General features: G+C 63.3%; 1 protein-coding gene across 2 annotated transcripts in view; it reads left to right on the forward strand.

Moving 5' to 3' along the window:
* The window catches only part of COL6A2 (collagen type VI alpha 2 chain), a 37,517-nt gene extending 28,699 nt beyond the window's left edge, over positions 1 to 8,818 (forward strand). Inside the window, exons 19-28 of one of the 2 annotated variants that reach the window (XM_073804608.1) lie at positions 31 to 81; positions 379 to 414; positions 658 to 720; positions 821 to 883; positions 1,058 to 1,093; positions 1,275 to 1,320; positions 1,665 to 1,817; positions 1,990 to 2,442; positions 2,551 to 2,589; positions 5,447 to 6,575. In XM_073804608.1, the coding sequence (XP_073660709.1) occupies positions 31 to 81; positions 379 to 414; positions 658 to 720; positions 821 to 883; positions 1,058 to 1,093; positions 1,275 to 1,320; positions 1,665 to 1,817; positions 1,990 to 2,442; positions 2,551 to 2,589; positions 5,447 to 5,742 (1,236 nt within the window). In that variant the 3' untranslated portion in view covers positions 5,743 to 6,575. Of the gene's footprint in view, positions 1 to 30; positions 82 to 378; positions 415 to 657; positions 721 to 820; positions 884 to 1,057; positions 1,094 to 1,274; positions 1,321 to 1,664; positions 1,818 to 1,989; positions 2,443 to 2,550; positions 2,590 to 5,446; positions 6,576 to 7,735 lie in introns of those variants that run through there. The other variant, XM_073804607.1, reaches the window with a different exon arrangement.
* Positions 8,819 to 11,612: the final 2,794 nt, after the last annotated feature.

Consider the following 11,612-nt stretch of genomic DNA (forward strand, 5'->3'; position numbering starts at 1 on the left):
CTGCCCTGACTGGCCTCCTGTGTCCCCTAGGGAGACCCCGGCAGGCCTGGCTTCAGCTACCCGGGACCCCGAGGAGCACCTGTAAGTCCTGGGGGGCGGGGGCAGGGACTGGGGAAGGGGGTGGGCCTTCCATTGACTGGAAGGTTCCTGCTACTTCCTGCCAGGGCCCCCCGCCGGGCCCAGGGTGAGGCTGGGGTTGGGGGCAGGCGGTGACCATCAAGAGCAGAACCAGGTCCCCCGGGAATCAAATGTTCTCCCATAGCCTCTGTGGCTCTGTACAGATTTCGATGCCCAAGCCCACCCGTCAGGGAAGGGAGGGGGCTGCATGGCCATCACCCCTCAGCCCAGTGCTGAGTGACCCCTGTGTTTGCTTCCCAGGGAGAGAAGGGCGAGCCTGGCCCCCGCGGCCCCGAGGTACGTACCGCGGGGTGGTCTGTGCAGCGGGCCTCCGTGCTGAGCTCTGCTGGTGGGAGCGGGCCGCGCCCTGAAATGCCGCTCTGTGGGGCTGCATCTGACAGCCCCGCACTGCTGAGTACAGGTTCCTCCTGGAAAGGCGTGTCCCTCTTGGGCAGATCCCTGGAGGGCTGGGGGACGGCAGGGGAGCAGTGCCAGCTGCCGAGCTGTCTGTGTTGTTAACACGGGTGTCCTGTGTCACAGGGGGGCAGAGGTGACTTTGGGTCCAAAGGAAAACCCGGGAGGAAAGGCCAGAAGGGCGAGCCTGTGAGTACCTCTGCGCCCTGTCGACGGTTGCCCGGGGCAGGGCCGCGTGGGGGGACCACCCAAGGTACTGCCGGAGCCCACCTGCCCTTTTCCTTCTCAGGCAGATCCTGGTCCCCCTGGTGAGCCAGGCCCGCGGGGGCAGAGAGGAGCGCCAGGACCCGAGGTAGGTCAGTCGCCCATCCCTTTGGCCCTCGGGCCACGGTCCCTGGGCCATCCAGGCCAACGGGCACCCCGAACCATGCAGGGGTCCTGGAGTGGCCACGTGAGAATAAGTCCGGCCCTCCCAGCCTCGGCCATGACAGGTGTCACCTCTCACTGATATCCTTCCTCCTTCCAGGGAGAGCCTGGCCCCCCAGGAGACCCCGGCCTCACGGTAGGTTTCAGTCGGGGTGGGACTCAGGGTCCTTCTCCCTCCTAAAAATCTGAAGGGCAGGTCAGCAGGGGTGAGGTCAGAGCAGGGGGTGGGCAGGGACCACAGGCTTCCTGCAGAAGCGCTTCCAGCCCCTCCCCAGGGTTTGCGCTCTGGGCTGGGGGCTGACCCCGCTGTGTCACAGGAGTGCGACGTCATGACCTACGTGAGGGAGACGTGCGGGTGCTGTGGTGAGTCGCGGCCCCCACGCGGCTGGACTGGGACACTTGTGTCCTTGGGGGCTCTTGTCCCGGGGTCAGGGTCATCTGTCCGAGTCCTCCCCTCCCGCTCACGTTCAGTGTTTCCCACGGTGCACCTGGCTGCACGCCCCTGGGGTCTCAGGCTGTCTCCCTGGGCCGGGGGTCAGCGTTGTCACCCGCCCGCCCCTCCCCGCCTGCTCGCCACGCCCTCCGCTCGCCACGCCCCCCGCTCACCCCGCCCCGAACGCTCACCCCTCCCTGCCTGCTCGCCACGCCCTCCTCTAGCCACGCCCCCGCTCACCCCGCCCCGCCCGCTCACCCCGCCCCCCCCGCAGACTGTGAGAAGCGCTGTGGCGCTCTGGACGTGGTGTTCGTCATCGACAGCTCAGAGAGCATTGGCTACACCAACTTCACCCTGGAGAAGAACTTCGTCATCAACGTGGTCAACAGGCTGGGGGCCATCGCCAAGGACCCCAAGTCGGAGACGGGTCAGCGGCACCGCAGTTGGAGGGGTGGTCCGGCGGGGCAGGGGGCACCAGGCCGCATTCTCGAGCAGAGGGGCCGCAGGACGCCTGAGGTCCGGGTAGAAATCCACGGGAGGGGTCTCGGAGGGGTTCTAGCTCTGCCGAGGGCCGCCGTCACGCCCGCGCCCGCCCGCAGGGACCCGCGTGGGCGTCGTGCAGTACAGCCACGAAGGCACCTTCGAGGCCATCCAGCTGGACGACGAGCGCATCGACTCACTGTCCAGCTTCAAGGAGGCCGTCAAGAACCTTGAGTGGATCGCGGGCGGCACCTGGACGCCCTCAGCCCTCAAGTTCGCCTACAACCAGCTCATCAAGGAGAGCCGGCGCCAGAAGACCCGCGTGTTCGCGGTGGTCATCACAGATGGCCGCCACGACCCCCGCGACGACGACCTCAACCTGCGGGCGCTGTGCAACCACGACGTGACGGTGACGGCCATCGGCATCGGGGACATGTTCCACGAGAAGCACGAGAGCGAGAACCTATACTCCATCGCCTGCGACAAGCCGCAGCAGGTGCGCAACATGACACTTTTCTCCGACCTGGTGGCCGAGAAGTTCATCGACGACATGGAGGACGTGCTGTGCCCGGGTGAGTCCGGAGGAGAGGAGGGGAGGGGCGTGTGGCCGGGGAGGGACCAGGTCTCCGCAGGCCTCCGAGGGAGCCACCGGGACCCCCACCTCTTTTCCTCTCTCCTAGACCCCCAGATCGTGTGCCCGGAACTTCCCTGCCAAACAGGTAACGCGGGCACCGCTGGCCCCCCAGGAAAGCCGGCAGCCAGGGCCAGGGGGAGGGTTGTGCAGGGACCCTAGGAATTGCCGCTGCAGCCGCCCCAGTGAGAAGCCTCGGATTCCAGACCCGCGGTGGCCTGGTCTCCGGGACCCCGGCACTTCTGAGGAGGGGGCTTAGGGTGCAGTTGACATCTGGAGTCGCTCGGCCACCCCACCCACCTGGCGCATGTGGGGAGGGGGTGCGCTAAGCTCTCGGGCCACTGGTCTCGAACACAGATTCACGGCCTCTTGGGCTGAGATGCCCAGAGGCACAGACACCCCAGGGCCGCCCGGCTCCTGCAGGCGGAAGCCCTGGATCCAGTAAGTGAAATGGCTGGTCTTAAACCCTCAGGGAGGCGAGCACATCCACAGCCACCGGGGCAGCTGCAGAGCTGGCCTCTGCCCTGACGCCCTGAGCTGCTGCCTGGCGGCTGGGGTTTGCTCTTCCCTCCAGAGCAGATGTGTTTAGGGGGCCGTGCCTCGAGCCCTATGTGGTTGCACTAGAGTGGGAGGCTGGGGGCTGGGGTCCCTCGGGGCGGGGAAGGGGCAGGATGCATCGACCAGCTCCTCTGGGCATCCTGCTGCTGCCTCGGAGGGGCCCCCGGGGCCGGCTCTGGGTGGTGGGTCCTCCGCAGCAGGCGGGGGGCAGGGTGAGTCGGGCTGGACTGCTGGCAGGTCCAACACCGATGGGAACCTTGGGGCCTGCGCCCACATCCATGTCTGCCACAAGGTCAGTGTTCCGGCAGGCTCCTCCCAGGGGTCAGGGGGCCCCGGGCAGGTTCAAAGGTACCAAGGCCGCCTAAGGTAAGGGACCGTGTTGAGTTGGGGACGGGGGTCCACACACTTATTCTGACAGAGAACTTCCAAGGAAGTGCTTGCCAAGATTGTACCAATGACTATGCCATGGCCGTTGGCAAGCTGTGGGGTCATCCCAGAGACGCCTGGGCTTGGGGTCCCCAGAGTCAGCTGAAGACGGTTGTGTGTAGCACCCAGAGCCACCCCAAACCCCAGAGGCTGGCCCAATAGCGCCAACCCCAATCTCCCCCGGGGGCTAAAGGGGGTTGGGTCCACGCAGAGACCCAACTAACCCCTGGTCTGTGCCCCTGCCCTCAGGGTGCCTGACTCCTCCCAGGGTGTGGGTGCCGTGGTCAGCTTGGCCCCTCGAGGGCAGAAACCTGACCCAGCCCCTGGTGCCAGGGCCCCGCGGTGATTTTGCTGGGGAAGCTGTGAATTTCTCGCCATGGGGGAGTCCGCTGAGGGTCTCTGTAGATGTTCCTTATCAAGCTGAGGGCCCCCCATTCCTAGGTGCTGAGAGTCTATCGTGAACGAGTGTGGGATCTTGTCAGAGGCTTTTTCTGCACCTGTTGACATGATCAGCTGGTTTTTCCTCTTTAGCTTTGCTGACGTGATGGATTACGTCCACTGAGTTTTGAGCGCTGAACCAGCCTTCCAGACCTGGGATAGATCCCACTTGGTCATGATGTGTAATACATATATATTGTTAGAGTTGATTGCTAATATTCTATTGAGGATTCTTGCATCTGTGTTTGTGAGAGATCTTGGGCTGTCGTGCCCTTTCTTGTGATGTCTTTGGTTTTGATGCTAGAGTAATGCTGGTGATCTCACTTCCCCTGAGCCTCCAGGACCTGACAGTGAAAGGGAACAGCCCCCTTAGGGACCCCTCCCCTGTTCTCCTAAGTCCCCCCTCTGCTAAACTCACAATCTCCTTCTCCTTTAAAGCGATTTGAAATTTCCCAGTAAATTAGACATTGTGCCCAGAAGGGAAGGAAGGAGCTGTAACGACAGAATATGCGTTTACAAATGGCCTTCTTGACACGAGTGGACCCTGGCGCGCTCGCTGAGGGCTGCGCAGATGGGGCGCTGGGTGGACGCGGCCTGCCCTGGCACAGCCCTGACCTACTGGGCCAAATGGCCCCTTCCACCCAGAGGCTCAGCCACATCCTGGGCTTGGACCAGGGCAGGGGGGCAGCTCAACTGGGGCAGAACCACGAGGCTGGCAAAGAGCAACAAAGGCGGACGCCAGGCAAAGGCGGCCAAGGCAGGTCTTCTTCCGCGATAGCTGCTGCTCAGGGAGACCTGAGCCCTGCCCCCCACGCCAAGGCAGGAGGCTCCGGAAGGCTGGGCGCCCCAAAGGAAGGGCGCAGGGCAGGGCTGGGGCCGTGAGGCCGGGCCACCCGGGCGAGCTACCTGGACGTGTCCGAGGCACCCTGCGGACAGGAGGCCTTGTTGCGCCTGGAGCGAGGGGCCCGGAGGGTAGGCCCTGACCTCCCCCGGGACGGGATGGGACGGGAAGGGGAGAGCGTGGGGCTCCCTGAGCGTTTGCTCTCTGGTCCTCAGGGCAACAGCGCAGGGCAGGGAGGTTTACATCTGAAGGTGAAGGGCGGAGGATTTGTAATCACACGCCGGCTAGAGAAACCACCCTGAGAGGGGCTCTGGGGGCCCAGGTGCCTATCACAGGCCGGGCTGGAACAGGCAGGAAGTTGTCCCGGTAGTACTGAGCATTTTAAGGGGCTGGGGTCGTCCCAGGGCAGGGCCGCCAGCACCCGGTTAGCCTCAGCAGCCGTCTGTGCCAAGAGTCTTGCAGTTCTCGAGCTTCTGCTCCCCGTCTCCTCCGGGCTCCCCAAAGCCCCATTTGCTTCGCCTTGGCACCCCGTGCTGACCACGGGGGAGCTGCAGCCTCCCCAGCTCCTCGTCTGACCCCCTCGCTGGCCTCTTGGTCCCTCCTCGTCTCCGAGGAGAGAGGCGGCTGGAGCCCCGATCACGCCGACCAAGTCCCTGAAAAGCTTCTCTGGAATCCCCCGCAGATGGACCGCGGCCTGGCGGCGAGCCCCCGGTCACCTTCCTCCGCACGGAAGAGGGCCCGGACGCCTCCTTCCCCAGGACCATCCCCCTGATCCAAAAGTTGCTAAACGCCACGGAGCTCACACAGGACCCAGCCGCCTACTCCAGGCTGGTGGCTGTGCTGGTCTACACCGCGGAGCGGGCCAAGTTCGCCACAGGAGGCGAACGGCAGGACTGGATGGACCTGTTCATTGACGCCTTTAAGCTGGTGCACAGGGACATCGTGGGGGACCCCGAGACCGTGCTGGCGCTCTGCTGAGCCCACAGGGTGCGGCTCCCCAGCTGCAGGAGCTCCCAGGGGCTGCCTACCTTACACTGCGGGGCTGAAGACAGCAGGAAGCTGTACTCTTGGTCTGGAGGCCGGAAGTCCAAAAGCAAGGTGTCCCAGGGCCGCGCGCCCTCTGGGCCTCTAAGGGAGGCCCTTCCTGCCTCTCCAGCTCCCGTCTCTGCTCTGTGGACACCTGGCCTCTCCCCTTCCCCCCCGCCCCGCCCTGCCCCGGCCTCCCTCCTACAGGGACACTTGTGTGGCATTTAGGGCCGGATAATCCAGGAGGGTCTCCCCATTTCAAGGGAATTATTAATCGAATTCCGTCTGCAAAGCCCTTTTGCCATGTAAGGTCATAGTCACAGGCTCCAGGATTAGGACGTAGGCATCTCTTCGGGGCCATTATTTAGCCGAAAAGAAAGGGAAGACCAGAGCCTCATAAACGGCCCCAACTCCCGGATTCACCTCTGGCCTCTGTGCCCAGGTCACCCCTTGTGCGCTTCTCTCGCCCCCCTGGTTGATATATCGAGAACCCCCCCAAACCAGCAGTCCCTGCGTTTCTGACTCTGACCACAGGGACTTAGAGGCCCAGGGGCACACAGGGAATTCGCTGGGCAGCTCCAGCTCCAGCTCCAGCTCTGTGGGTTTAAGCCAAAGCTGCTCTTCATCTGCACTGCCATATAAATAAGCTCCTCTAAAAAAAAAAAATCTGCCAGAAACACTCGCTCCTCCGCGGGTAGCCCAGTACTGCAGGTGACACACCCAAGAGTGTCCTTCAGGTGCTTTGAGTGCATCTCATACGTTCTATAAAAGCTGAAAAACAAGGAGTGTGAATGTGTGCTGTGGCCAGCGACCTGCTGGGGCGAACTGCTTGCTCGCCTGGGCCTCGGGGATTGCCCATGCAGGGGGCACCTGGTGCCTGCGGGGCCCACGCGGGATCCTGAGCCCCTCGTGGTTGGTGCCACAGGTCAGGACCTCCTTCCGATGGGATCCCTGTGCTCCCGGCCCTGGGTCAGCACGCCTGGGCTGTGAGCGGAGTCCTCTCCTGCCCAGGTCAGGAGGGTGCCCATGGGGCTGAGAGCTGGACCCACGAGGGAGGACCAGCCCCGCCGCTGCCGAGCCCCCTCGGCCGTTAGAGCTGAGATCTCGGGAGGGGCTTGGCTGCGCGTTCCTGGACGGAGACCCAGCCTGTGGTCCCGTGCGCGGAGCGGATTTTCAGGCTGTGCAGAGGCGCCCACGTCCCTCAGAGGCCCAGCCTCAGCCCTGGTGGCAGCCTTGCCCTCACACTGTCCAGTATGTCCTGGGCTGGTGACTGCCCGGAAGAGGCAAGGGTCTCAGGTAAACGGGGAGTCACCCGGGCTGCCACACCTGTGCCCACTGCCCACCAAAGCCTGAGCCAGTCGAGGGGACACAGGCCCCTTCTCTCCCTGATGCTCCCAGGGCTGGGAGAAATACGGCCCAGCCTCCAGAGGTGGGTCCTCACATCTGGGGATCTCCATGAGGTCTTTGTACACGATCACAGCTGTGATGACACCTCTCTCCCCCACCCCTACTCCCCATGCCCTGTGGTCCTTTGGGCGCATCCAGTTCTTGGGCCAAAAGAAGGGGCTTTACTGATCCCTGCCTGCCTGCCCGCGAGGCCTGAAGGAGGTCGCTGGGCAGCGATGGTGCTGGGAGAGTGGAAAGGGACCCCTCGGCCTCAGGTTTGGGGACATTTCCTGGTGGGAGCACAACCAGGAGAGACGGTGTCGGTCCCAGGGAGACAGGGTGGGAGCCTGGACCCACGTCCTGGGTGCTGTGGAGGGCTCCTGACCGCCGGTGACCTTGGGTGAGGCTCCAGCGGTCTGAGTGGCTCCTGTGGGTGCGGCATGCGCCGAGAGGCGGGTGCAGGGCGTGGCCGGGGCGGGCGTGGCCCGGGGGGCGCGGCTGGGGCGGGGCAGCGGGGCCTCACCCAGGTCGCCCGCGCACCACCCCGTCTCGCCCCCAGAGCTGTACGTGGCCCAGTGCACCCAGCGTCCCGTGGACATCGTCTTCCTGCTGGACGGCTCCGAGCGACTGGGCGAGCAGAACTTCCACAAGGCGCGGCGCTTCGTGGAGGAGGTGTCCCGGCGGCTGACCCTGGCGCGCAGGGACGACGACCCGCTCAACGCGCGCGTGGCGCTGCTGCAGTTCGGAGGCCCACGCGAGCAGCAGGTGGCCTTCCCGCTGACCTCCAACCTGACCGTCATCCAGGAGGCGCTGGCGAGCGCGCGCTACCTCAACTCCTTCTCGCACGTGGGCGCGGGCATCGTGCACGCCATCAACCAGGTGGTGCACGGCGCGCGGGCCGGGGCGCGCCGCCACGCCGAGCTGGACTTCGTGTTCCTCACGGACGGCGTCACGGGCAACGACAGCCTGGAGGAGGCGGTGCACTCCATGCGCAAGCAGAACGTGGTGCCCACCGTGGTGGCCGTGGGCAGCGACGTGGACGCGGACGTGCTCTCCAAGATCAGCCTGGGTGACCCGGCCGCCGTCTTCCGCGAGAAGGACTACGACAGCCTGGCCCAGCCTGGCTTCTTCGACAGGTTCATCCGCTGGATCTGCTAGCGCCCCCTGCCCGCCCCCACCACCAGCCCCGCGACCCCTGCCCCGCGGGTGCTGTCCTCCTGTCCGTGGTGCTACTCAGACCCCACCTGAGAGGTCCAGCGCACTGACGGCTCAGTCTTTCCACGTGTGGGTGTAAAGTCAGGAGCGGAGGACCCCCGCCCACCCCAGCTCCTACCGGGGACCCCGCAGCCCTGGACACCCTGAGCGCACTGTCCCTCCTCACCATCCACCCTTGTCCTGCCCTCTGTGCCTTCCCGGGACCCCAGAGGCTTCACGGGGAGCACGTCTGGGGCTGGCCTCCCTCAGCCCAGCCTCATTCCCAGACTTGTCCTCCCGCGAGTGCCCTCCAGAGGCTCTCTGCCAGCCCTCGGGCCCCGCTCCCAGGTCTCTGGGCGTCACCTCCCCCATCAGACTGAGCTGTGACAGCAGGCCCTGCACCTCCCTGTGTGCACACACCCCAGTCCAATAAAGGCTTTGAACCCCGCTTGCTCCCCAGCTTCCAAGTGTCTGTGCCAGTGGGGATGCTGAGACCGTTCACAGAAGCCCCAGGACTGATCATACCCCGGGGTCCCCCGGATTGCTCTGTGCACCAGAGGGTGCCGGGCCTGGCCCCCTGTCCTTACAGGCACCCCACTCCCAAGGGCACCGACTGGATGGCCTCAACCGTGGAATCCACCTTTGTCTAGTTGGCTTTGGGCTGAAAACAAAGTATTTGGTCAGTGAAGTCTCACTCTGTCCCCAAAACGGGGCCAGAGAACTTTAGGGATGTTTGCTGGTTTGCATAAGGATGTCTGTGGATAGAGATGATAGAGAGATGACAGATGATAGAGAGGTGATACAGATAGATGGTAGACAGATGACAGTACACAGATGAGAGAGAGAGAAAAATAGATAATTGATAGATTGATATATAGATATAGAGAGATAGGTACACAGATGAGAGAGAGTTGATTGATATATAGATAATAGCTAGATGACAGGTACACAGATGAGACAGAAGTAGATAGATAGATAATTGATTGATATATAGATGATAGATAGATAGGGGAGAAATAAGAGGCTCTTTCTGGCAGCCGCAGTGACTTTTTGTCCAGACGCCCAGGTCTTTTAAGTTCACCCTCTGGGAAGTGCCCTGTTAAATCCCGGGCTGTTTAGTCTGCTGGGCCTGGCCTAACAAAGTATGTCAACCTGGGGGCTTCAACAACAGCCTGGAGGCCAGCAGTCGGCAGAGTCCCGGTGTCCCCAGGCCGCGCCCCCGCTGACGGCTCTCGGGAGGGACCGTTCCAGGCGCGCCAGTTCCTGTCCCTCCTCCACGGTCCGTCTGTGTCCACGTTTCCCTCTTGGACAGTCATTTTGAATTAGGGCCCATTCTACCCCAGGATGACCTCATCTCAACTAATTACAGATTATGTTGCAACGTCTCTATTTCCAAATAAGGTCAGATTCTGAGGTACTGGGGGCTAGGACTTCGACATGGGAATTTGGGGGAGGGGGACACAGTTCAGCCCAGAACACGATGACACCCTGTTGACCCCCCCTTGGGGGTGACTGACTCACTTCCGCCTCTCCTGTCATCTGCCTACACGGCCTGCAGCTGAAAGGCAGGGCGTCACACCGAGTATCTTCTCTTCTTCTGCCCCCCTCCCTCCGCGCAAAGAACAGTACGAAACGCCTGCACGAGAAAGAGAAGAGCCGGGCAGCCCCAGGCCTCAGGCCGCAGGGCTGGCGCCTGTGAACTTCCCGGGGGCGGGGCCGGGGGGGAGGCAGGGGCCCCTCCCTCCACGGATCTGGAGTTCTGTCCGCTGGACCCTGCACGGGGTCCCCTCTGCAGAAGAAAGGACGTCCCTCTCCGTGACTCCGGCCTACGACCCCGGAGAGCAGGTGAGCGGGGTCCTTCCCGGGCGCAGGCCACCTTGGGGACCCGCAGGGCGCCCGCCACGCTGGTGTCCCCCGCGCTCTCCCCTGGGGCCCCGACCTCCCTGGAGGGCAAGGGCACCAGCTCCCTCTCAGGCCCCACGTCCCCAGCCCTCCGCCCCTTGGAGGGACGCTCAGACACACTCCCTGCCACTTGTGGTGTCTGAGTTAGGGTTCTGCATTTCCTACCAGAGCCTTCCCTCATACACACGGGACACCCTCAGGCCCTCTCTACAGCCGGGGTTAGCTGGGTCCCCACTCTGCCTGCTCACCGCCACCCAGCCCCACTCGGACATGGATCCTGTCTCCTGAGAGCAGGGGGCATGAGTGAAGGACACTCGGCACAGCTGAACCCAGATGGGCTCACCTGGGGCCAAGGCCACAGAAGGAAGCCAGCGGAGTGGCCATGGAACCCGCCCAGGACGGCCGCTGTGCGGGCATCACCAGCGTGCAGTCCTCGGGGGAGCCCAGCGGACTCCCCAGGCCTCAAAAGTGTGCACAAGGCCGTGGGTCCTCATACGGAGGAACCACGCCCTATTCTGCGACCGAGACAGTGTTCGAGGTGGTCCCTTAGCCTGAGTGGATGTCATGCCTGTCACCTCCACCCCCACAGGAAGGACAGACGCAGGCCCTCAAAGTGGCCGTAAGGAGCCAGGCACACTCCTGCCTCTGAGAGCGGCACATCCCTCACCAGCATCGCCTCACGAGCAGCCCAGCACTAAGGCGCCTCAGCGGCATCCCCTCAACAGCATCTCTGCACAAACACCTCCTCACCCAGGACCCTCACCAGTGTCAACATTCTAATGTCCCCACACCAACGTCCCACATTAATGTCCCCTCACCACCATCCGGTCATCACTCAGCAACGGCCACACCAATGTTACCCCACCCACAAGCCCTTACGATCTCGCCCCCACACTACTGTCCCCTCAATAACTTTTCACAGCGTCTCTCAGTATCGACCCGTCACCAGCCTCCTCCCCAACATCCTTCACTTGTTCCCCACACTGACTGCCCCTAGTGTCCCCTCAGAAATGTCCCCTCACCGGCATGCCTCTCTAACGTCACCTCACTAATATACCCCAGGAGCGTCCCTCACAGACGCTCCCTCAACATTTCCTCACCGACGGCCCACAGTAACACTCACACTGTCTCTACCATTATCACTTCACCCGTGTCCTCGCACAAATGTCCCCTCACCAAGGCCTCCCCACCAAATCTCCTCACACTGTCCCTCATGAACATTCGTCAGCAGAGTCCCCACACCAACGTCCTTTCACTAACATACCCTCAAACATATGCACTCACAAACGTCACCTCAGCGTCCCCACAAGAACACCCCCCACTAACACCACCCCAGCAAA

This window comes from Tursiops truncatus, chromosome 4, assembly GCF_011762595.2.
Source record: "Tursiops truncatus isolate mTurTru1 chromosome 4, mTurTru1.mat.Y, whole genome shotgun sequence".
NCBI classification, from domain to species: Eukaryota; Metazoa; Chordata; class Mammalia; order Artiodactyla; family Delphinidae; genus Tursiops; species Tursiops truncatus.